Below are 25,359 nucleotides of genomic sequence, written 5' to 3'. Positions count from 1 at the left end.
GTCTGCTTTGCAAAATGGGAGTTATCCTTCTCTCTGCTGTGACTTGGTGTAAGCTTCATGCTATTCTGATCCCTTCAGGGACCAAGGCTTCCCGGAGTTTGGAACTTCCAGTATAGCCACTACTCACTGTGTTTTCCTCCTCTGGCAACTTGCAGCTTGGATCCTGTGTGAAGCTTAAGTTCCTTCTTGCACAATCCTTCACTGATCCTAGTTTGCTGCAGTCTTCCCGGGGAAAACACTCTGCTGTTGGTTGTATAAACCAGGGCTGTGGAGTCGTTAAGCAAAACCTGCGACTCCGACTCCTCAATTTCCCTTCCACCGACTCTGACTCCATGACTCCGACTCCAACATATATTGCTTATATTTAAGTGAAAAATTTATTGTAGTACAATGTGAACATCAGACATTTAATCATTTTTATGATACAATAATCAAGACATTTAGATAGAACATAATATATATTGATTGGAATACAACTTTAGAACACAAAAAACTGTAATAAATTGTAAATATGTAATACACTATGTAATATCGATTACATATATATATACAGTATATATATATATTACACTATGTAATAAACTATGTAAGTGGCAAAAAACAGTTTTCAACAAAAACATACTAAATAACATATGTGCAGTCTATGAATTTGTTCTAAGAAATAGAATTGCCTCCATCAGATCCTCCTTCATAGATGACCTCACATCTGACCTAATCATTTTAAGGCCAGAGAACAACCTCTCTACACTAACTTGGGTTGGAGGCAAAGCCGTAACCACATGGGAACATCTGTAACAATTTCCGGGTATAAAGGAATTGCCTCATGCACAGTCAGTTTTGATGAACGGTTGAATTTTTCTATTTCTTTGAGAGCAAGTGAAACATTTTGCTGAAATATGGTCAATCTGCTTGCTATAGGAGACAGAGTGAAATCTTTTTCCTTGCAGCAACGCTTTGCCTGCTCCATGTCATCCAAATACTTGTCAAAGTCAAACTCCTCATCTGATGAGGATGAAGATATGGCAGCAGTAGCACTATCAGGACCCAAGTCCTCTTGCGCCTGGTAGTCCTCCTGTAGGCCACTCATCCTAACTGCTGCCTCAGTCAGAGCTTCTTTTCCTTTAGTAAGCTGTTGATCATCAAGCAATATACGATGACTTAGGTCCACAGTCATAAAGAGCTGCCAGAAAAATTTTATTTTCCAATAGCTGTGTCTCTCTCCGTTTCAATGAAGCAGAAATGTCATCTGTGATTAAATCTCCTCTTTGGGACAGTCAAAATGGCAAGTTCTTCCACTCCCTTATGAAAATGCCAGGAGTTAAATCCTCAGCTTGTAATTTTTTAGTCACGGTAAATAGGTGATTAAGCAATTCCTTCAATTCAGCCACCTGTGTCCATTGACCTTCATTTAGGGTTACCTGAGGGTTCGCCATATCTATAAGAAACGGTTTTAGCCAGGATCAAAACTAAGGGGGGGCAGAACCTCATACTGTTCCGCAGAATCTCATACTGCACACCTCAGCTGCTGCAGAACCTTATACTGCACACCCCTACACATGAAAATAAAGCCTGCACCTTAAGATGTGGTGAATGCAGTCTATTTATTCCAAATATCAATTGATGTTGATGTGCTACAGAAGACGAGCAATGCCTGTCCTGGGCGTCCTTTTGGGCAGCTATGAGGTATACCTGACTGGTGCTAAAAAAAAGGAGTGTTAGTCTGTGTGCTACCCAGCTTTCATTCTTTTTGGTACAGATAAGATATGTATAGACAGATATGGATAAATGGATAGATAGAGCAGATTTCTAATCTGCTTTTGCTATTGAAAACATTATCTATGAGCTCAAAAACCTTTCAGGTGATGCGGTTTTTTAAAAACCTGATCTGCTTTTGCAGCTGAAAAACGTATCCTCAAAAAACGCAGCAAAAACGCTGTGTGTGAATGTAGCCTTAGATCAGGAATAGAACAGCCATTTATTGGACATTTCATAACTTTCCCAAATTCCTATGAAAAAATATTCAGCACATTCTGCATTGAACTACTGTACCCAATTTATTATATATTTTAGGAGTCGGAGTCGGACCATTTTATACCGACTCTGACTCCGACTCCACCAAAATGAGCTCTGACTCCGACTCCACGACTCCGATTCCAACTCCACAGCCCTGGTATAAACCCACACAGTCTTTCTGCTTACCACCCTGCTCTAAAAGCATGGATGACCTAGGGGCTGACTCCCTGATTCTTCTTAGCTTTACTCCTGGAGGGAGCATATGTTATGGCTTCCAGGAGCATTCTCCATCTTTCCTTCACATTCTCCTTCACAAAACAACAACTCGACTCCTCCCCCTCCCAGTTAGGGTATGTCTGCAAATATCTAAGCTTCAGACAAGTAAGGGAGTGAGGTAAAATTGTGTATGTGCAGTGGTCTCCAGCAGAGAAAGCATAACTCCCATTGCTTACAAAACACATACTAAACAGTACATATTTAACCCTTTTGTGGTGACAAAGACACATGGCGCCACATTTGCATCTTGTGGACTGCTCTAGCTTCTAATGGATAGCATTCAATCCCGAAGCGAACATCGCTCATTGTGTGCACATGCGCACTGTTACTGGCTGTGCCGACTACGTGCGCCCACTGTGGCTGGGCAAATCACTTATCCGGCTCTCTGTGGATGCCATTCGCTACATTCCCTGGTATATGAGCTGCATCAGCAGAGAGGAACCAGGAAAGAAAATGCCCCCAGCCAGATAAATGTTCATGCCCATTTTTCTGCCCCAATACGGTTGTGTTGGCCCGTTTTAATGCACCAGTAAACAAGTGCCAATTGACTTCTCTATAAAAGGTCAGCGCTCGCTAATAGGCCAAAAGCAACTAGAGTCAATGGGCTTTTAGATTGCCCACTCAGGTATCTGAGGCCTACTGCCAAGCTCCCACTAAACCTGAAATGTGGTGGATGATTGTGTTTTTCACACACTTATGTAACTATTTTATTCAGGGAACCTGTAGGAATAAAATAAATGTTTACCAAGATAAAATATCAAATCAATCTAAGCAGTATAATATTTTTGTATTATTTCCTTTATGTACCGTTCTGAACTTGGAAATTGATATTTGTCATGATGACTTGAACGGGTTAACTCAACTCCTTTTCTTGGGGTACAGTGCGCTGTTGAAGATTGATAGTTTGGACCAGCAGCATAATCATGCTGCTGGCCTAAACTGAGTGCTCCCCCAGTCTGCTAGCAGAGGTAACTTTACCTCTGTAACACGGGAGAAGCGCAGGGGTACTTATACTGGTCAGATCCAGCAAAATGGTCAGCTTGAGAGTGAAGTGAGCACACTGTAAAGCAACCTTACCTAGGTAATGAGCCAGTCTGACACCGTAGGGTGGCTGGTAACCTAGGTAACACACTGTACACTAAAAAATTTAGAATCTCACCATTGAGAACAGAGAGAATTTTAAATAAAAAATAAATTGCAAAGTTGCTAGTTTTTGTAAGCACTTTGAAATTTTAACCACATAAGAACTTCAGGCAGCCCCTTAAATTTTTATTTTTCATGTAAAAGGCTGTGTAAATGCTACCATGACTCAAAGGGAGGGATCACACATGCGAGAAACTCGGACGAGTCTCGCATGTTAATACCCGGCACTGCCGCCGGCACTCAGGAGCAGAGCGTGCGTCTGCATGTATTGCTATGCGGCCACACACTCCGATCTGAGTGCCAGCGGCAGTGCCGGGTATTAACATGCAAGACTCGTCCAAGTTTATCGCATGAGTGATCCCGGCCAAAGAGAAAGTCTGTAAATCTTGCTTCACTCACAAAGTTTCATTGAAAGCTCTTAATCTTGACAGTCCTGGAAAAAAAACTGTAAAACAATTTACTTTAAAATACTGGACATATTGCACTTCATGGTAGTGTTAAAATTTCTTTGATATGACTTGCGTTTATTTGTGAAAAAATTTTGCAGTTTTCCACCGTTTAATTCTCATGCCCTTAAATCACAGAGATATGTCACACAATACTTAATAAGTAACCTTTCTCACATGTCTACTTTACATCAGCACAATTTTGGAACCAAATTTTTTTTTTAGGAAGTTATAAGGGTTAAACTTTAAACAGCGATTTCTCATTTTTACAACACCATTTTTTTTTTAGGGACCACATCACATTTGAAGTCACTTTGAGGGGTCTATATGATATAAAATACCCAAAAGTGACACCATTCTAAAAAACTGCACCCCTCAAGATGCTCAAAACCACATTTAAGAAGTTTATTAACCCTTCAGGTGCTTCACAGGAATTTTTGTAATGTTTGAAAAAATGAACATTTTTTCTTATTTTACCAAGGGTAAATGGAGAAATTGGACCCCAAAAGTTGTTGTGCAATTTGTCCTGAGTATGCTGAAACCCCATATGTGGGGGTAAACCACTGTTTGGGCATATGGCAGAGCTCGGAAGGGAAGGAGCGCCATTTGACTTTTTCAATGCAAAATTGCCTGGAATTGAAACCGGAGGCCATGTCACATTTGGAGAGCCCCTGATGTGCCTAAACAGTGGAAACCCCCCACAAGTGACAACATTTTGGAAAACTAGACCCCCTCAAGCAACTTATCTAGATGTTTGGTGAGCACTTTGAACCCCCAAGTGCTTCACAGAAGTTTATAACCTAGAGCCGTAAAAATAAAAAAATCATTTTTTCCACAAAAATTATCTTTTTGCCCACAATTCTTTATTTTCCCAAAGGTAACAGGAGAAATTGTACCCCAAAAGTTATTGTGTAATTTGTTCTGAGTATGCTGATACCCTATACGTAGGGGAATACTACTTTTGTGGCACAGTGCAAAGCTCCGATGGGAAGTGGCATATTGGACATCAGATTTTGCAGGAATGGTTTGTGGGTGCCATGTCACATTGGCAGAGCCCCTGAGGTGCCAGAACAACAGAAACCCCCTATGTGTGAACTCATTTTACAAACTAGACTCCCCAATTAATTCATCTATGGGTGCAGTGATCATATTGACACCACATGTGCCTCACAGAATTTTATACCACTGAGCAGTGAAGACAGAATAAATTACATTTTTACCACTAAAATGTTGTTTTAGCCCCAAGTTTTAAATTTTTCTAAGGGCTAATAGGAAATTTTTTCGCAACAAACAGATCCATTTTTTCCTAAGTGCACCAATAACCTACATATAATATAGAGGTTACCTCCCATCACTGAGGCTACATTCCCATTCGGGCTGAGCTGCGGTGAGATCCATGCTAGCACTGTGAGCGCTCACGGTGCTAGTGGGGAGCTCACCAAAGTCACCGCAGTTCAGCCCGGCTGGGAACGGAGCCTCAATGACCAGCGGTAACCTCTATGACGTCACCCCCGGTCACTGATGCTGCATTCCCAGCAGCTCATTCACCTCTAGAGAGAGGTGGATGGGATGTTAACCCCTCTCCTGAAATGTGACTACTGCAGGCACTGGAGGCCGATATTTAAGGAAACCAGCTGTGCTCTATGAAAAAATAATGCTCTCATTGCAGATAGAACAAGCAAGTCAATTGCAAACTTACTTGTTTTCATGCTGTCTAACTAGTAAAAGAAATGTAATAACTTAGGAATACCCTTTTAACCTGGCCATACACATGAGATAGGTGTCAGCTAAAAATTCATTAAACAGATAGCTGTTTCTCCCAAATCCCCCATACATTTGACTACTTAGTTCTGTCAAGTGTTTGTGTATTTTCCACTGTAAGAACACATAAAAACAAAAGGCTCAACCTTTGAAATTTCAAGGCTCCTATCATTCTCTCCCCTAACATCATCTGTCTGTGTAGTGAAGGATGGAACCAAGACACGTCAGATGTGTAGCTGGTCCCAATGAAATAGGCGGATTTGAACAACTTTCAGCAGATGTGTATGGGGGCCTTTAATGGTCAGTTTATCAATGCATGTACCTATTTATTTTATGTATCCAGGTAATTTATAAGTTTGATAATTATTTGCTGTAGATTCACTCACCTCATTACCAGTCAGATAATACATGCGTGCTTCTTGCATTAAATGGAATACATCAGGGCATTCTCTGATCAGTTCATTGGCTTCTACAGTACCAACAAGATACCAGGGATCCAATAAAGGTAGTCGGACACATTCTAGCATTTTTGGTAGAAGAGAAATTCTCTCAGGTTGTTTATATTGGACCCATTTTATTACAGTCTCAAACACTTGCGCTTCCTCTGTGACATACAGCTCATCGCTCTTTAGAATATGATATAAAATGTTGGATGTCAACTCGAGGAACTCTTCGTGATTTAAGACCTGCAAAAAGTTTTGGATGATATAGTTCTGGACCTGCAACTTCAGCAAGTTCAAACAATGTGTATCTGCAAGTCGTAAAATTCCAACACAGTTTTCAGGGTGAAGAGCTTCTATAAGGAAACTGGAACATGCGTCCACCATACGGAGGAACTGAAAAGAAAAACAGGAAGTTGTGAAACCTTAGCAGCTTGTATATCTGTGCATGTGGTGAGATATTATCGCAGAATTTGGTGGATTTCTACTTTACGTGTACAGAGATGCATACTGAGATAAGACACTATGGTGAGCACATGTTGCCATATTTTAGGCCATAAATGTCTGATATAAGTCGATCCTGCCTCTGGAACCTTATGTCATTTTCTCATAAATAGTCCTCTCATGGCGTTCTGCTCCTGCCCCATCTATAACCTGTGCTGCAGGAAGTCTGCTGTAGATAACTGCAGGACATTCATAGAGGTATGGAGTGAATTGCTGCAACCGTAGTGTCCCTTGTTTGACTAAGCATTGTGCATGAGAGAGGATTTGACTAGTTGTAGAGCAGCGCTTACAAGCTCTACCGTACCATAAAGGGCTTGTAAGCACCATGTTCCTTGTTTAGGAGACCAGACACCACTTACAGACTGCAGCGGTGACAAATGACCTAGGAGAAGAGCCATAAATTCTATAGTTAAAAATCCCTCCGTTTTTGAGAATAGTAAAGTAAAGTTAGTTGCTTTTATAAGATCTTTGCAATTTATCCCCATTTATGAAGATGAGACAAACCCTTTAAAGCAGGGGTTCCCATTCCCAACCTATGGCTCAGGAGCCATATGTGGCTCTAAGGCTGAGGTGGACATGTTATTGGTGCAACCTGTTCAGTCTCACAGGGGCTCACATCCACCTCTAAAGCAGGTGTGCATTATGAAGAGCTATTGGACTGTAAGAGACCTATTTATTGTTCTTCCACAGAGGTCCTCTTCTGTCCTTGTCCAATCCTGCTCTCAGGTCCAGGATGTGTGGTTGGCGGCTGTGTGCCAGCTTGGTACATTGGCACTAGGTCTACCCAGCAGATCAAGAGCAGGTCTCCTAATGGTGACCTTTGTAAGTAACCCCGCACAGAAGAGCTGATCTGCATGTGTATATACTGACATAGGGCAAGGAGAAGTATGTGGTAAGCTGGAGACAGGATGATACTGGCAGTTAGATGAGTGCTTGAACCTGGATGTGATAGTGTGGTGAGTGCTCTAGATGTGAGAATACAGAATGGGGTAAATTGGGAAATCCTGGATGTAAGTTGACTGCCTATAAGGGAAGGAGGCACAAGCTCTTGGGGTTCCTATGGCTGTTGTAATGCTAATGGAGGAATCAAAGTGTCACTACCAGGGAAGGAGGTGCAGGATGTGGCTATCTCTCAAAACTTAGTGTGGCTCTCAAGGTAAGAGAGGTTGTGCTTTAAAGGGTATTGGGTACAGTATGTGCACACAGAGCGAATATGCAGCAAATATTTTTTCTGGAGGGGAAAACCCACTTTATATCTTAGTAGCAGAATTGTGGATTGTATTTCTTGAAATCCCACACTACATCTCATTTGCCCTGAGGATCTGCAATCCACAGCACGTCAATATACGTTGTGGATTTTCACAACAAATGTCACTATTTGTAAAGCAAAGGGCGAAAACCGCGGCATTTTGAGAACAATGGTGCGGATTTTGCAGTTGCAGATTTTACTGCTGAATTTCCACTGTGGAAAGTCCGTAGCAGATTGGTCCTATGCGGACTGTGCAGATTTGTGACAGCTTGTACAGCCCTGTAAGTAGATTGATCCATGCTAGCTGTTTTTTAAGCTTATCCCACCCTGCCATAATGACACAACAAGTGAAGATAAGAAAGTGGTGCAGGGGTCCTGCACCAAACACTGGCTGAACACACACAGATAGCAGGAGTGGACCGCTACAGGAAGAGATGCAGGAAAAAGTCAAATATCAAAGGCAATTAATGGGAGTTTTAATTAGTAGAATTCATACAAGTGTTCAAAATGTAGCAGAATGTTAAATATTTGGCAATAATCAAAGAAAAAGAAAAATATATAAAATTAGAGTCCAATGGGATATTAGGCAATTAAGGAACATGTCTACTGGGCTTTTACTCATTATTTAAATACCTGCAATATGTTGTAATTCTGCTTTTAAAGGCATGGTAAAAGCCCGTAAAACTTACAATAAGGGCGCATACTCACGTGCGAGAAACTCGGACGAGTCTCGCATGTTAACATCCAGCACTGCCTCCGGCACTCGGATCGGAGAGCTCAGCAGCATAGAAATACATGCAGTCGCACGCTCCGCTCCCAAGTGCCGGCGGCAGTGCCGGGTATTGATGTGCGAGACTCGTCCGAGTTTCTCGCATGTGAGTATGCGCCCTAATGGTTTTTCTGTATAAAGTTATGCTGCATATACTTGGAAAGAGAGTGCAGTGTAAACAGCCTGCCGATAATTCAATGAATGAGCAAAACACTCATTTATAGAGTGAAATGATCTTTTTGCGCTGCGCGTTATCGGCATCTTCCTGTGTGAACAGAATACGCACAACCAAGAACTATGGCAGCCTAGGCGTCTTATTACAGATCTAGTACAGGTCTTCCAGGGCACATCATTTACATGGTCGGTCCGTGGAATTGGACTATAAGTCAAAAGTTGTAAAACTAGAGCACCAAACACACAGAGACAATCTATACAGTGGGGAAAAAAAGTATTTAGTCAGTCAGCAATAGTGCAAGTTCCACCACTTAAAAAGATGAGAGGCGTCTGTAATTTACATCATAGGTAGACCTCAACTATGGGAGACAAACTGAGAAAAAAAAATCCAGAAAATCACATTGTCTGTTTTTTTTTCATTTTATTTGCATATTATGGTGGAAAATAAGTATTTGGTCAGAAACAAAATTTCATCTCAATACTTTGTGATATATCCTTTGTTGGCAATGACAGAGGTCAAACGTTTTCTGTAAGTCTTCACAAGGTTGCCACACACTCTTGTTGGTATGTTGGCCCATTCCTCCATGCAGATCTCCTCTAGAGCAGTGATGTTTTTGGCTTTTCGCTTGGCAACACGGACTTTCAACTCCCTCCAAAGGTTTTCTATAGGGTTGAGATCTGGAGACTGGCTAGGCCACTCCAGGACCTTGAAATGCTTCTTACGAAGACACTCCTTCGTTGCCCTGGTGGTGTGCTTTGGATCATTGTCATGTTGAAAGACCCAGCCACGTTTCATCTTCAATGCCCTTGCTGATGGAAGGAGGTTTGCACTCAAAATCTCACGATACATGGCCCCATTCATTCTTTCATGTACCCGGATCAGTCGTCCTGGCCCCTTTGCAGAGAAACAGCCCCAAAGCATGATGTTTCCACCACCATGCTTTACAGTAGGTATGGTGTTTGATGGATGCAACTCAGTATTCTTTTTCCTCCAAACACGACAAGTTGTGTTTCTACCAAACAGTTCCAGTTTGGTTTCATCAGACCATAGGACATTCTCCCAAAACTCCTCTGGATCATCCAAATGCTCTCTAGCAAACTTCAGACGGGCCCGGACATGTACAGGCTTAAGCAGTGGGACACATCTGGCACTGCAGGATCTGAGTCCATGGTGGCGTAGTGTGTTACTTATGGTAGGCCTTGTTACATTGGTCCCAGCTCTCTGCAGTTCATTCACTAGGTCCCCCCGCGTGGTTCTGGGATTTTTGCTCACCGTTCTTGTGATCATTCTGACCCCACGGGGTGGGATTTTGCGTGGAGCACCAGATCGAGGGAGATTATCAGTGGTCTTGTATGTCTTCCATTTTCTAATTATTGCTCCCACAGTTGATTTCTTCACTCCAAGCTGGTTGGCTATTGCAGATTCATTCTTCCCAGCCTGGTGCAGGGCTACAATTTTGTTTCTGGTGTCCTTTGACAGCTCTTTGGTCTTCACCATAGTGGAGTTTGGAGTTAGACTGTTTGAGGGTGTGCACAGGTGTCTTTTTATACTGATAACAAGTTTAAACAGGTGCCATTACTACAGGTAATGAGTGGAGGAAAGAGGAGACTCTTAAAGAAGAAGTTACAGGTCTGTGAGAGCCAGAAATCTTGATTGCTTGTTTCTGACCAAATACTTATTTTCCACCATAATATGCAAATAAAATGAAAAAAAAACAGACAATGTGATTTTCTGGATTTTTTTTTCTCAGTTTGTCTCCCATAGTTGAGGTCTACCTATGATGTAAATTACAGACGCCTCTCATCTTTTTAAGTGGTGGAACTTGCACTATTGCTGACTGACTAAATACTTTTTTTCCCCACTGTATATTAATCATGGAATGATTTAAATAAATGCTTTTTCACAGTAAATGTAGCTTTAGTGTCTTTTTTATTTCTTTTTATCGTTTTGCTGTTTTGTCTTAATAACAGGTTTTTCCCACCAAAACTACAGAAGGTAAAGAATTTAGCTTGTATTTATCTTTACTATTATTAATAATAATAATAATAATTTCTTTTTATATATCGCTAACATATTCCGCAGCGCTTTACAGTTTGCACACATTATCATCACTGTCCCTGATGGGGCTCACAATCTAAATTCCCTGTCAGTATGTCTTTATTATTGATCAGATGAGGAAGACAGCTTCTGTCTGTCGAAACGCGTTGTGGATATTTAATAAAGGACTGTAATTTTTTACTTCTAACACCCTTCTAGTGTGTGCGCTCCTTTACACCGGGTTCATTTCTAGCTCTGCATTTTTTTTTTTGTGTATAAATATGTGATTCTTCAGATGTTGTATTAGTCTAGCCTGATGAAGAGATCTGAGTAGTCTCGAAAGCTTGCAATGTGTTACCATCTTTGCAGTTAGCCATTAAAAGGTATCAACCACGGAGGACTCTCAATTCTAAAAATTCTTCTATCTACCGGCTAACACGGTACAAAGATATACATCTTTCCTGTATCATTATTCTATATATGCATTCTATATATAGGTGATAAATTAATTTCTTTGTACAAATTTTTTAAGAAGATATTACTTAGCAATGCATTGACGTTTCTTTGACACCAGAGAGCAGACTGCGGTTCTGTTGTGCAATACAGAAACCAGAAACTCTGCAACATTTGTGATTTTCCCACAAGAGAAATGTTTGCTCACAGTACATGCCTCATGTTTCATAAGGTCTGTGCATAAACCCATCTATTCCAGTGTATACACACAGTTTCTGCAGCTGCAGGTATAAAAGCCTGTCTGGTACAGAAAAAAGACAAAAAATGGAGATAGTATTGGCAGCACTAAATCCAATGCCCAATAGTCAAGGTTCACTTAGGTTACTTTCAATCCTTTTATTAAAAAATATCTACACGTTTCAGGATCGAACCCCACCCTTCGTCATGGCAATTCCCATTGCTGTATTCCATTCACATTTTTAAATGATTAAAATAGCGTTAAATAACTGGCAGGTCAGGACTGTGACATCTGGTACAGAAGTCTCTATATATTGTATGACCCTGACTAAAAGTAATGCTAATTTATCTGCATGGACTGGAGATTTAAGGACACCGTACACCTTAAGGGCCTGTCACACTAAGCGATATCGCTAGCAATATCGCTATAACGTCACTGGATTTTGTGACGTAGCAGCGATATTGCTAGCGATATCGCTATGTCTGATACTTACCAACGACCGGCTCCACCGCTGGTTATCGCTGATCGCACGAGAACGTCCAGGACCGTTTCTCGTCGTCAGCTTCCTGTGGCGCCGACGAGCGACGCGTGGACGCGGGCGGGAGAACGTCAGGATCGCCTCATCTGACAGGTAAGTAGCGACCCCCGATGTCGCTGGTGAGATCTGCCTGTGTGGCAGCTCACTAGCGACCACTTAGCGATGCACCAGCGATCCTGACCGCGTCATATCGCTGGTCGGGATCGCTGGTGCATCGCTAAGTGTGACAGTACCTTTAGACTAAACTCAGACAAACTTACTGATATTGGAGCTTTTGACTGAAAGTCTAATATGTATGGGGACTTCTAATCTCTCCCCCAAGAGATTATGTCAGGGGTTGAAGGATTGGAAAGTTGGAATTCCTACTGCCAGTCCTTTTGTTTGGCACTGAGATAATCCACCACTAGAGGATGCAGGTAGAGTACAAAGGCGCGCCTGGCTAAGCCGTGCATCCCTATGTATTGAGGGAGTTTGGGAGAGATAGCAATTGGCTGAAACATCACTATTAACCTTTCAATGACTAGGCCTAAAAGAGCTTTAATGGCAAGCCATTTTTTCTATTTTTTGCCACTTCTCATTTCAGCAGCCATAGCTTTTAATTTTTTTGAATAAAGCATTGTTGTATTTGTGGGAAATTTTTCTTGGTACTGTTTTTCAGATACCCAATTTTATAGGTGTTTTGTTATTGTTCTATATATTTTATGTATATGTAAGGAGGTGGCGGGCACCCTCACATTCCTTCTCTCTCCTGAACACTGAGCACATGTGTCACGTGCGGCACCCTGACGGTTTTATTAATGCTAATGTAATATGCGGTTCGCTAATGTTCATTAATGTGTATCATGTATTGTAATGTGGTGCACTCGATATGTTTAGGATTAGGGATAGAAGTTAGCATAGAGTAACAGCAGGGTTAGAGTAGAGGGGAGCACATTTTAGAATAGATAGGAGTGTTAGTTAGATACAGGCAGCATAGGGGGTAAGCAATTGCAAGGGGCAACAGAGCAGAGTAGCACAGAGCAGGGACGTATAGGATAGGCACTTCCTGATTATAGGTAGAAGCCTGGGCAGCCTTGGCTCATCTGCAAGTTTTTCTTCAGCTGGAATCGGGTTAAGGAAAAATTGCAGCCTGCTGTATATGGCCACGTATGCCAGCTGAGACTTGCAAATGCAAGTCGATGAGTGAGAGAAAAAAAACAGACGACACACACGGGCTATGAGTGTGCCTTTGGATTTTTTTTTTCACACACATCTCAAAGGAACCACAAAATGTCATCAGCCAAGTGCATTAAATTCACAGCCATAACCCTTAGGCTAGCTACAGTAGATAGATAGATAGAATAGCTAGATAGCCTGTAGATATATAAATTCACAAGCCCACTACATATAATAAACCTGCACACTTTAATGCCTAAAGGGCGTGTAGCCTGTTTTTACCTTTTAAAAGAATAATAATAATAAAAAGGATGTGCGTTATTTTTGATAGCCAGCAAAGGCAAAGCAGACAGCTGCAGGTTTATATTATCAGTCTGAAAATGTCCCTGGTTAGGCCCTTCCCAGAGCACCCCCATAAGTGGCACTATTCATTATTCAGCGGCACCACTTGTTCCTGCACAAGCTTTTACACAAAGCCCAGTGTGTGGACCATACGACTAGAGTGGACTTACCTGAAAAAGACTGGCCGCCTCTAATATTTTCTGCACGTTCTGTTTAGTGATCACGACTTTACTAGTGTAAGTATAATCCAAGATAGCCTGCATGGTTTCAGCTTCCACTCCCTGGATTATAATCTTCTCTTCATACTTTTCTTTGAGATCGTTACAGAACATGGCTCTAAGGAAGAAATACACATTTGTGTCAGATAAAGCAGCATCGAAGCATATCAGAGAACAACATAAAAATCTCAAAATGACACAAAAAATATTTTTTAAAAGGAATCTGGCCTGGTGATTGGAAAATATATAGTTGTAAATCCAACTTTTTAAAAGTATTCACCTGGTGTTCGGCACACATTTTTGTGCAGAAGCCGATACTTGGAAAATGCGGTATTATATGGCATTCACATACATATTCCATGGTCATACAGTAGGGGACATTCTTGCATAGCACTGCATCTACAGTATCTCCATGGTGTACATATGACCTATTTATGAGCTTAGCCAACTACGTAGCAATTCAACCAACAGATGTGGCCACACTGGATCTCTCTGCTTTAGGCGATGGCAGGGGCAGATATAACCATTGGTGCAACCTGGGCCCAATACGTGAGGGGGCCCACTACTACCTCCAAAGCAGGTGCAGTTGTGCATTATGATAAGGTATTGGACTGAAAAGGGCATAAATGTTGTTTTTTGTACAAGGGTTCAAATCTGTCTGCATAAGGGTGGTTTCACATTAGCGTTTCAGGGCACAGCAACGACCTGCGCACGGCCGCCGCTAAGCCCCGCCCCTGCCGTGCCTCCTCCGGTAGCTCCGCCTACGGGCGCATGACACTGCATGTGTCCTGCGTCCCCTATCTTTATCACTGGGGACACAGGCCGTGCGCAGTATGCGTTTGGCGGCGCATGCGTCCTTTTGACGGTGCGCCAACCAGCGCCAAACGCAACCTGTTGCAATTTGGTTGCGCTTGGTGCACCATCAAAAGGACGCATGCGCCGCCAAGCGCATACTGTGCACGGCCTGCGTCCCCAAGTGATAAAGATAGGGGACGCAGGACGCATGCAGCGTCATGCGCCTGTAGGCGGAGCTACCGGAGGAGGAGCGGCAGGGGGTGAGGCTTAGCGGCGGCCGTGCGCAGGCCGTAGCTGCGCCCTGAAACGCTAATGTGAAACCACCCTAAGAGAAGTTGTCTTCATGAGTTCAACATGTCAACAGAAACAATGGTTGGGCTCTGTGGGCTGTGGATAAATGGAGTAAATGCACAAAAATAAATGTCATCATCAATCTGATTATACAGATCAAATTTGTACAGGTTATTAAACTTATGGGGAAATCAAATCTATCTATATAATTGGCTTTATAAATAATAATTTATGTATTTTAAGAAAAAAAGTGTTTATAATTTTTTTAACATTGTTTTTATTATTGTTAATGTGTTTTGCTATCATATTCAAAGATTGTAATTACTTTCATTTTTGCAGGGGTTATGTGAGATTAGTTTCTTTTTGTTTTGCAATAACCTTAAAAACTAACAGGCAGATGGTTGCTAAGAACTTGCCTGTTCTACCCGGCGCCTTCTCAGAGTGATCACGGACCACTCCTGCTAGTGTTTCTGCTGCTTCACGTCGACAGAGCAGCTCTTCCTCTTCTGGGCTGCTTGGTCAACAGGGAGTGACTGCAAACACCATGCTAATTGACTATTGGCTTCCCGCATTTAGACAGTGGGGAGCCGGCTGTCAATCAGCATAACACTGGCTGTCATGCCCCATCAACAGAGCAGAGGAAGAGTAGCAGCTGGTCTGTCAACCTGATGTCAGCAGAAGCTGAAAAATCTCCAGCAAGAGCGGCCTGTGAATGCTCCGACCTGGCAGAGAAGTGCGGCAGCAGGAAGAACAGGCAGTTAGTTATCAACTCCTATAAGTTATGACATATTGGCATGTATTTATGCATGAACCAAGGACCGTTATGTGCAGATTTCTTATGGGCTTGCATTATGGACCTTCAGGCTCTCAGTGTATATAGTACCTCCATGAAGCACTGCATCCTCGCCTAGCAGTAATGCTTTTATTGAGAATCAGAGCTTTTTTTCTAGCAGATACAATATGAAACTAAGAAAAAAAGTGACCAATCCCTTGTCACATGCCCCACAGATGGGGTATAGACATGATATTAGATAACCAGCTTCTATGGCTCAGCGGTTCAGTTTTGTCTGTGATCATCAATACATTATCTCAGTAGTACAAGGCAGGCGGATCAGACTTGCTGACCTCTCGGCTCTTGAATATCCAGATCATTTAGCGTGTTTGTATCATACATTGCTGCGTATCTGCCAAGGATTCCAGTCCGTTCTCTTTCCATATAAAACTATTGGCAGCAACAAATGGGAAAAAATGTGGGATCTAACTAAACAATGTACATTTATGCCTGGATTTCTTACTTAGATTTAGCCTCTGCTGTTTAATTCTTGTTACTATGGAGCAGAAAATAGAGAAAAAAGGGATTAGGATTAAGCAGAGATAAGAATATTAGTAGGTGAATGAAATGTCTCACATGTTTAAAGGGCCTGTCACACTAAGCGATATCGCTAGCAATATCACTATAACGTCACTGGTTTTTGTGACGTTATAGCGATATCGCTTTGTCTGATACTTACCTCCGACCGGCTCCCCTGCTGGTTGTCGCTGATCGCGCGAGAATGTCCTGGACTGTTTCTCGTCATCAGCTTCCTGCTGGGCTACCTGTGGCGCCGAGCGACGCGTGGACGCGGGCGGGAGGACGTCAGGATCGCCTGGTGTGACAGGTAAGTAGCGACCCCCGACCCCTGCGATGTCGCTGGTGAGATCTGCCTGTGTGGCAGCTCACTAGTGACCACTTAGCGATGCACCAGCGATCCTGACCGCGTCATATCGCTGGTACATCGCTAAGTGTGACAGTACCTTAAGATTGTGTGGATAACAGCACATTGCTGAGCGACTGCGCCTTCTGAATTTAGAGCAAGACTACATAAAAGATGCTCATGATGATCACATATACTATAGGGAGTAACGGGACATCTACCTACACATCCACTACAGGAGCTTTTATGACCTCCTATTCTAAATCCATAGACAATGTGGCGTATTAAAATTTCCCTTCGCTTGAAATAATGGGCCTAGGCCAACCATTGAAAAACAGCCGCCTTGCATCATCCCTCCTCCACCAAACTATAGAGTTGGCACAATGCAGTAAGTAAGTAACATTCTCCTAACATGACGAGATAAGTGTAATTCATCGCTCCACGGGACACATTTCCACTGCTATAGTGACAGTGATTTCTACCACTCCATTGTGTCACAAAGCTACTAGAGAACAGTTTTTGTGCTAATATGTTGGAGGCGATTTGTGAAAGGCAGAATGCTTGGCTAGGTGGATGATTGTATACATGTGACAAAAGGGCTGAAAGAAAAACCTGAATTTAATGATTAAGAGGTGTGGGCCAATACTTTTCTCCACATAGTGTGTATCAATATTCTCTACTAAAGGTGGCGATCTCCCAACTGGTAAACCCCTCTACATATGTTCTCAAGAAGCCCTATCCACAATTGGGGATCTCCTGTAAAGGGCAGACCCCCCTCTCTGACTGACTCTATATCAGGGGCAGTCATATCATGGCTGTAACCCTTTCAGCCGCACAGGGGCCCAAGAGGTAAGGGCCCATTTATACCTCCAAAGCAGGTGCAATTTTTTTCATTTTTAGGAGCCCTTGGGCAAAGAGCCCATATATTGTTCTTGCACAGGAGCCCTTTTCTGTTTGTGTCAGCGAGTGCTCTATAGACACACACGCCGTTCCTGCACAATAACCTCTGTATAGGTCAGAAAAGCATACCCGTCACAGTCTCTCATAGAAGCCAATCTGTCCTGTGACCTATGTGGCTACTGTAAAGCATGTTTTTGAATGCTGTAAAAGCAGCTCAAGCAAGATGGTCTCCTCAATGATGTACAGGAAATAGAATAAATAAAATCTACAATTAATATATATATATTAGTGATGAGCGAGTATACTCGTTGCTTGGGTTTTTCCGAGCATGCTCTGTGTCCTCTGAGTATTTTGGCATGCTCGCAGATTTAGTTTCTGTCGCCGCAGCTGCAGGGTTTGCGGCTGCTAGACAGCCTGAATACATGTGTGGAATGCCTGATTGTTAGGGAATTCCCACATGTATTCAGCCTGTCTACAAGTCGCAAATCATGCAGCTGAGACGACGAAAACTACATCTCCGAGCACGCCAAAATACTCGGAGATCACCCGAGCATGCTTGGGAAAACATGAGCAACGAGTATACTCGCTCATCACTAATATGTATCAATATCTGGTTTTAATTAGCTAAACAAAAATTGGTGACTCATTTCCATTAATATGGATGCAGTGAAGGAGAGGCTGCCATATACGTTTCATTTTTTGCTAAATTAAAGGGAAATTAAACTAATCAGACAACCTATTTTCCCATGCCATCGACGGGTCCAGCCGCTCTAAAAACTTGGTTGTTGCCAGGTCCATATTGTCTCGTCTGGTGTCTATGGCTAGTAATTCTACATCCCAGGTTGTCATGCTGCCTACCATTGTTATCCTGCTTCCAGAGATATTCTAGGGTAACAAAATACCAAAACCACAATATAGGTTTGACAGTTGATGGCATGCTTTGGGATTTATTGGAATCTATTCAAAAATGGCAGATGTCATGGTGAAGTTATAAACAGAAGCCATAATGATAATGTGAATAGAGTCTATGGGTTTTATTCCCACATTTTTAGTCTTTTACTTTTCAACTTTTTCTGTTAATGTTTTTGCTGATTTTGAAATGAAACCATATGAATCAGTGTGAAGATAAATTATTTCAGGTCATTAATTTTACCCAAAGAATAACATTCTCACAAACCAGGCCCTTGACTACATGAAAAATGGCACCAGAATTTTAGTGAATGATGTCTCTTACCTAAAGTAATTGCTGGCAGCAGCCAGTACGACACGGTGACATGAGAATATGCTGTTGCCAACACACAACACTACATCCGTCAGTGAGTTCTCCAGCCGCAGGTTTTCTAGCCCATTCTGAAGTGACAATGTAAAGCCGGTATCATCAAATCGTCGGACATCTCCACTGGATTTTTCAATCAGTTCCCCCAATTCTTTGGGACATTCTCTGTTGAGCGAAATGATGAAGTCAGCAGTGCTGTTTTCCAAGGATTCTCCCATTATTGTGACTATAGGTAACTCAAAGTGTCTTCGTCTGTGCTGCTATGCAGTTAGGTCACACTTCACAAGTGAAGCGGATTTCCTGCCAATGCCTCCAAACTTATCTAAAACTGTCACACACAAAACAGGAAATCTTAAACGTTCTCACTTGACAGTAAAAATACATTCATCTTATTGGTTAATGCAGCTTGAGAAAGTGCAAAGCACAGCATTGCCAAATAATGTGTGTCCGAAATAATCTAGCCAGTCGTTGTAAAGACTGATACACTATAGATTTACTCTAAACATAGTGACAAAATGGAAAAGGCTATGAATGTATCAATTCCTATGTTATCTCCATACCATGCGGTCATAGAGTAGGGATAACAAGTATAGTGATGTCACAACTAACGGTTTAGGATCACAAAGATGTCACCGTAACATACTTACATACTGACATACTGAAGTTAGCAAGGTCGAAAAAAGACATTTGTCCATCCAGTTGAACCTATATTCCCTCAGAATTAATCCCCAGGTCTACGTCCTTCTAAAGAACCTAATAACTGTAAGATACAATATTGTTACGCTCCAGGAAGACATCCAGGCCTCTCTTGAACCAAATCCACAGTGGTCAACATCTGGGCACATTGCATTTGAGCAAGCTATGTAGATTGGAATCTTTACCCATTACCACTGGATCTGTAATACTATGAGTTTAATACTATGAGTGGATATATAAAGGTATACATAGACTACATACAAATAATACCCAGCTTGGGACTTTTTTTTACTTATCTTAACCTAACTTATATCCCTATATGTATATGCTCCCCTCTTTAGACTCCTATTTGACACTCAGCACTTTAAAGATAGAAATATGATCTACATTTCTCCATGGTTATTCATAGCACGGTTGCACCTTTTCTAACTTGAAACTCTATGCTCTGGATATGATTGTTACCACCTTTTTTATAGATATCTTATGATATTTGTTAAACTATTTTATTTAATGTGTGCACCTCTGTGCCGCCACTTGCCATTATACTTTGTTCAATAAAGGCTATTCTTTTATACCTATTATCCTTTGTCCTTTTACGTCAATTTACATCTCAAACCGCTTATCGTCTTTCCTCTGCTTGGTTTCTTTATTCTATCTGATTGTTTTACACTCATGTCCACACTGATACAGCTGACAAACTTCTAATGGTTATGGATCTCTAGATGTCAACTTTTGGTCCTTGTACATTTATGTTCCTCTTCTGTAACATACTGATGTCATTGCACAGATGCCGGCATGTACACAAGGCAGTGTTTACCGGAAGATGGTGTAGTGCAGCGGGGTTGATACAGTGCGACAGGAAGGCAGGGACCACAGAAAGTTCAACATAAAAGTTTACCGTATTTTCAGACTCACATAAACAGAAGTGATATCCTCCGGTTCGCAGCCGGGTTTCCACAAATAGTCCTTGTTCCAACCAGTTGCAGTGGGCAATGGCACCGCTGTGTCTCCTTTGAGCATCAGCTGCTGGGAAATCCCTGGCTCTCTGTTGGCTTCACACAGTCCTGGGTTGCACAGAGCCTCCTGCTCTGCATCTTGCAAACTTGCAAACTCCAAACTGACGCACCCAAGGCCAAACTGAGATATTAAACGGAATCATGGCCATAGAGCCACTTCCAAAACCTGGAGTGGAGAGAGGGATTGGACCCCATACTAAACCTGCAAATCCCTCTAAAAATGAAAACCTTTGTTGGGTGTTCCTAAAAATCTGACTGGGTCAACTACTTAGACCCATTCCACACTTCCCTATATTTTATTCACAGGCGTTCTGCTGTAAACACAAGGCACTCCAGTGGGTTTAATATGACTCCATCCACATCCTAGGGGACACAAATCGACCCTCGTATATAATCCCCCTTACTGCCTCACAATGGATAAGAATGCACGTCACTCCGTGTAATTAAGGTGCTCACATAGGATACCACTCCTAAGCATGTAGAAAGCAAAACCTGGCAATCTTTCAGGAATGAAGAATATATTTATTTAGTGAAGTAAATAAATATATGGACCTAACTGTACCTACACCCAGCTCTACACCACTGTCTTTTCCTGATACATATTTTCTGCAGCAATTCTCTCCATTGCTGGGAACCTATCTAGTGTGAACACCTCTCTAAAGCTAAAGCCTAGGGTAGGTAGGATCCTGTTGTAATTAAAACCGTTGAAGGCTGGAGGGCGGAGTGCTTGGTGAGAGAGCTAATATACAAATAAAAAAAGATTGACTGGCCCTTCCAAATCAGGAAATTGGTGTGAACAGGTGCGAACTAAGAGTAGCCATCTCATGCATACATAACAAACAAAGTTGCACTCTGTGGGAGGATTTCCATAATCTAGTCTGGATGTGAACTCTGTGTAGCAAGGGTGCTGTATTTACTAACCTCCTTTTCTATAGACTGGTTTCTCCGCTCTCTCTGAGACTGTAGATACTGTCCTCTTACTCTACATGTTGGAGATCTATGTACAAACACCTTCCCCTACCTGCTGCTATCTCCAACACTGAGAGAAGTGTGAGACAATGCACAGAGAGCAGTTAGAACCAAGAGCAGGAGCTGGGATGGACATGTAACATATTTGAAAAAGCACTCAGCTAGAAAAAGGACTTGCTCTGCAGCTGCAAATTGGTAGAAATAATTGTATTGGAGACTATTTAGACAGTTACTTAATTTTGCATTTTAAAAGCAAATGAATAATAACAAAATGTATGTGAAGGCATACATGGCCTTTAATCCATCTTTGGCACAAACTGAATTTTCCTTTTCTAGACTGGCAGCATCTACCTTTGTCCTTACTGAAGAATTGCTGTTAGCCAAGTCACAACAAGGTGCATTTGTTAAATGTTCACTGTTGTATTGATAACTCATAATGGACTCACAAAAAAGTATGACAAGTACTTTATTTGCCAACAATATCACGTCAAAGTGCTGGCTACTTAGTGTCTCCCTTCTGTGTATCTTGGGGCTCACTGAGTGTTGTCAGGTGCAGTACATACACCAAGGTGGATTTTAGGTAGTGGGGACAGGTCTCGGCTTGATATGTTTGCTGTTTTTGAATGCCCATTTTCTTTTCTTTAATAAAGTGTAACCAATCCTAAAATAGGGCAGATCTTCTCATTGGGACATGTATCTGATTGTACCGGCCTTCTAAATACTTTCAACGTAGGCTCAATGCGTATTGGTAGTAAGGTCAGAGAAGTCTAATCTGGCAGAATTTGGAGCCTATGTACATGTAAGAAGATGAGTCGAGAAAGAGTTAGTGGTTTCCAGTGCCCTTTAGGGCTGGAACTATCGGGACTGTCACCGGGGGAAGTTTCTTCTAGGAGGGAAGGACCTTCACATTAGACAGCAGGGGGAGCGGGGAATATAATCAGGACTGGGCTCGGGAATGGGTCAGACTTGGCGGGAAAGCGACAGGAGAAGGTTGACTCCCTCTCAGCTGCTCCGGCTGACAACTCCACGCTACTCATCCCTCAGAGTGCTGACCCTAAGATTGACATTGACACTATTAAGTTATCATCTGAACCTGTTCTTTTGGACAGCCCTGTCCTGCCTGTGATACAGTCATATGTAAAGGTTTGGGCACCCCTATTAATGTTAACCTTTTTTCTTTATAACAATTTTGGTTTTTGCAACAGCTATTTCAGTTTCATATATCTAATAACTGATGGACTCAGTTATATTTCTGGATTCAAATGAGGTTTATTGTACTAACAGAAAATGTGCAATCTGCATTTAAACAAAATTTGACCGGTGCAAAAGTATGGGCACCCTTATCATTTTTGATTTGAACACTCCTAACTACTTTTTACTGACTTCCTGAAGCACTAAATTGGTTTTGTAACCTCAATGAGCTTTGAACTTCATAGCCAGGTGTATCAAATCATGAGAAAAGGTATTTAAAGTGGCCACTTGCAAGTAGTTCTCCTATTTGATTCTCCTATGAAGAGTGGCATCATGGGCTCCTCAAAACAACTGTCAAATGATCTGAAAACAAAGGTTATTCAACATAGCTTTTCAGGGGAAGGATACAAAAAGTTGTCTCAGAGATTTAACCAGTCAGTTTCCACTGTGAGGAACATAGTAAGGAAATGGAAGAACACAGGTACAGTTCTTGTTAAGCCCAGAAGTGGCAGGCCAAGAAAAATATCAGAAAGGCAGAGAAGAAGAATGGTGAGAACAGTCAAGGACAATCCACAGACCACCTCCTAAGACCTGCAGCATCATCTTGCTGCAGATGGTGTCACTGTGCATCGGTCAACAATACAGTGCATGCATAACGCCTTTTTGTATGACCAAACAACTCAATCTTTGTTTCATCAGTCCACAGGACCTTCTTCCAAAATGTAACTGGCTTGTCCAAATGTGCTTTTGCATACCTCAGGCGACTCTGTTTGTGGCGTGCTTGCAGAAACGGCTTCTTTCGCATCACTCTCCCATACAGCTTCTCCTTGTGCAAAGTGCGCTGTATTGTTGACCGATTCACAGTGACACCATCTGCAGCAAGATGATGCTGCAGGTCTTTGGAGGTGGTCTGTGGATTGTCCTTGACTGTTCTCACCATTCTTCTTCTCTGCCTTTCTGATATTTTTCTTGGCCTGCCACTTCTGGGCTTAACAAGAACTGTACCTGTGTTCTTCCATTTCCTTACTATGTTCCTCACAGTGGAAACTGACAGGTTAAATCTCTGAGACAACTTTTTGTATCCTTCCCCTGAAAAGCTATGTTGAATAATCTTTGTTTTCAGATCATTTGAGAGTTGTTTTGAGGAGCCCATGATGCCACTCTTCATAGGAGAATCAAATAGGAGAACTACTTGCAAGTGGCCACCTTAAATACCTTTTCTCATGATTTGATACACCTGGCTATGAAGTTCAAAGCTCAATGAGGTTACAAAACCAATTTAGTGCTTCAGGAAGTCAGTAAAAAGTAGTTAGGAGTGTTCAAATCAAGAAAATGATAAGGGTGCCCATACTTTTGCACCGGTCAAATTTTGTTTAAATGCAGATTGCATATTTTCTGTTAGCACAATAAACCTCATTTGAATCCAGAAATATAACTGAGTCCATCAGTTATTAGATATATGAAACTGAAATAGCTGTTGCAAAAACCAAAATTGTTATAAAGAAAAAAGGTTAACATTAATAGGGGTGCCCAAACTTTTACATATGACTGTAACAGATAAGCTAACTTGCTCTGTTCCTAGAGACTACTCTAGAGGACCGCCAACTGCCGTGGTCTGTGAGCATGCCCACGGCCCATGTTCGGCACCATCCTTGAGGAATCTACGCAACAGATTGTTTCTACATTCCAACGCACTTAATCCAAACAAGACCAGATCCATCAGCATCGTCGGGAGACAGTGCTTCTTATTCCTCTGTAATAGAGCCAGAGACTTCGTCCGTGATTTGCGACACCATTGGGAAATTTTCCAGCCTTTCCACTGCAAGAATTGCAAGTGATAAGTTACCTTGTTTTTGCATATCTTTCTCTCGTGCATTGTGTTTGTGCTCAATTTCCGTAGTTGCTGTTATTAGTCTTGTGTCCCTGCATGGTGTATTCTTTGTTTAACTGCCTGTACAGTAAATTCTGTTAACCCCTTCCCTGTCTCCGGCTCTCCACTGCATCCAACGATTTTCTTTCCTTTACATACATGCGCACTTAAGTGTAGTGAACAGTACTGAACAGGGCAGCAAGATGAGGTCTCACAACAGGAAAGTATAAAATGTATCAGTGCTGAAAACTGGTCTAATAAGAGAGGCTTAATGCCAAAAATCCCATTCTGTTATTTTAATTTCTGATTAAAAGGCATTTGCAGTTTAACGGGTTTCTCCACTACTCAGAGAACCAGTTCTCAATCACCATATTTCCCCCAGAGATGTTGGTGTTTGCTCTTCTGGGGCTTGGGTCACGTTTTTATGCTACGTGAGCCTTCTGCCAATGAGCAGTTGCATCCCTCTAACTTTGTTCAGATGAAACTGACACCCAGAAGAAGTGAGAGCTTCTGTTGCCCTCCGACTTCCTCCAAATGTCAGTTATGTCGAAAGGACTTGAGAGTGTAGTAGCCTCTGATTGGTGGCAGGGCTCACGTGGCATAATAACATGACGCAAGACTCGGGAGAGAAGGCGCCGCTATCACTGGAACATCACACACACCGAAGGGGATTATAACAGTTATTTTATATAAGGGAAATATAGTGATTGAGAAGGGGTTGTCCGAGTAGTGGACAACGCCTTTACTACTTTTTCGTAAACCCTTTCTCATGCCTTATTTTATGCTTAGGTTTCAGTGTCTAAACCCTGGTATTTATACTTGTCCCAGTTTATTTTCAGTTAATGTATTACTTAAGACAAGAAAGGGCAGACATCCAATCTCATATACAGTATTGGGTTGAAGC

At 42.0% G+C, this 25,359-nt stretch overlaps 1 protein-coding gene across 5 annotated transcripts in view; it reads right to left on the bottom strand.

The window, feature by feature from the left end:
- The window catches only part of KLHL6 (kelch like family member 6), a 166,488-nt gene that overhangs the window by 59,308 nt on the left and 81,821 nt on the right, over nucleotides 1-25,359 (bottom strand). For 3 of the 5 annotated variants that reach the window (XM_073581265.1, XM_073581266.1, XM_073581267.1), the window contains exons 2-4: nucleotides 18,672-18,878; nucleotides 13,710-13,875; nucleotides 6,026-6,475 (exon numbers count right to left, since the gene is read on the bottom strand). In XM_073581265.1, the coding sequence (XP_073437366.1) occupies nucleotides 6,026-6,475; nucleotides 13,710-13,875; nucleotides 18,672-18,878 (823 nt within the window). Of the gene's footprint in view, nucleotides 1-6,025; nucleotides 6,476-13,709; nucleotides 13,876-18,671; nucleotides 18,995-19,360; nucleotides 19,474-25,359 lie in introns of those variants that run through there. The other 2 variants (XM_073581268.1, XM_073581264.1) reach the window with 2 other exon arrangements.

This window comes from Dendrobates tinctorius, unplaced genomic scaffold (genome assembly GCF_039654945.1).
Source record: "Dendrobates tinctorius isolate UK_male_01 unplaced genomic scaffold, ASM3965494v1 ptg000069l, whole genome shotgun sequence".
Lineage (NCBI taxonomy): Eukaryota > Metazoa > Chordata > Amphibia > Anura > Dendrobatidae > Dendrobates > Dendrobates tinctorius.
The sequence above is the reverse complement of the archived record's forward strand: the minus strand, read 5'-3'. Positions and strand labels throughout refer to the sequence as shown.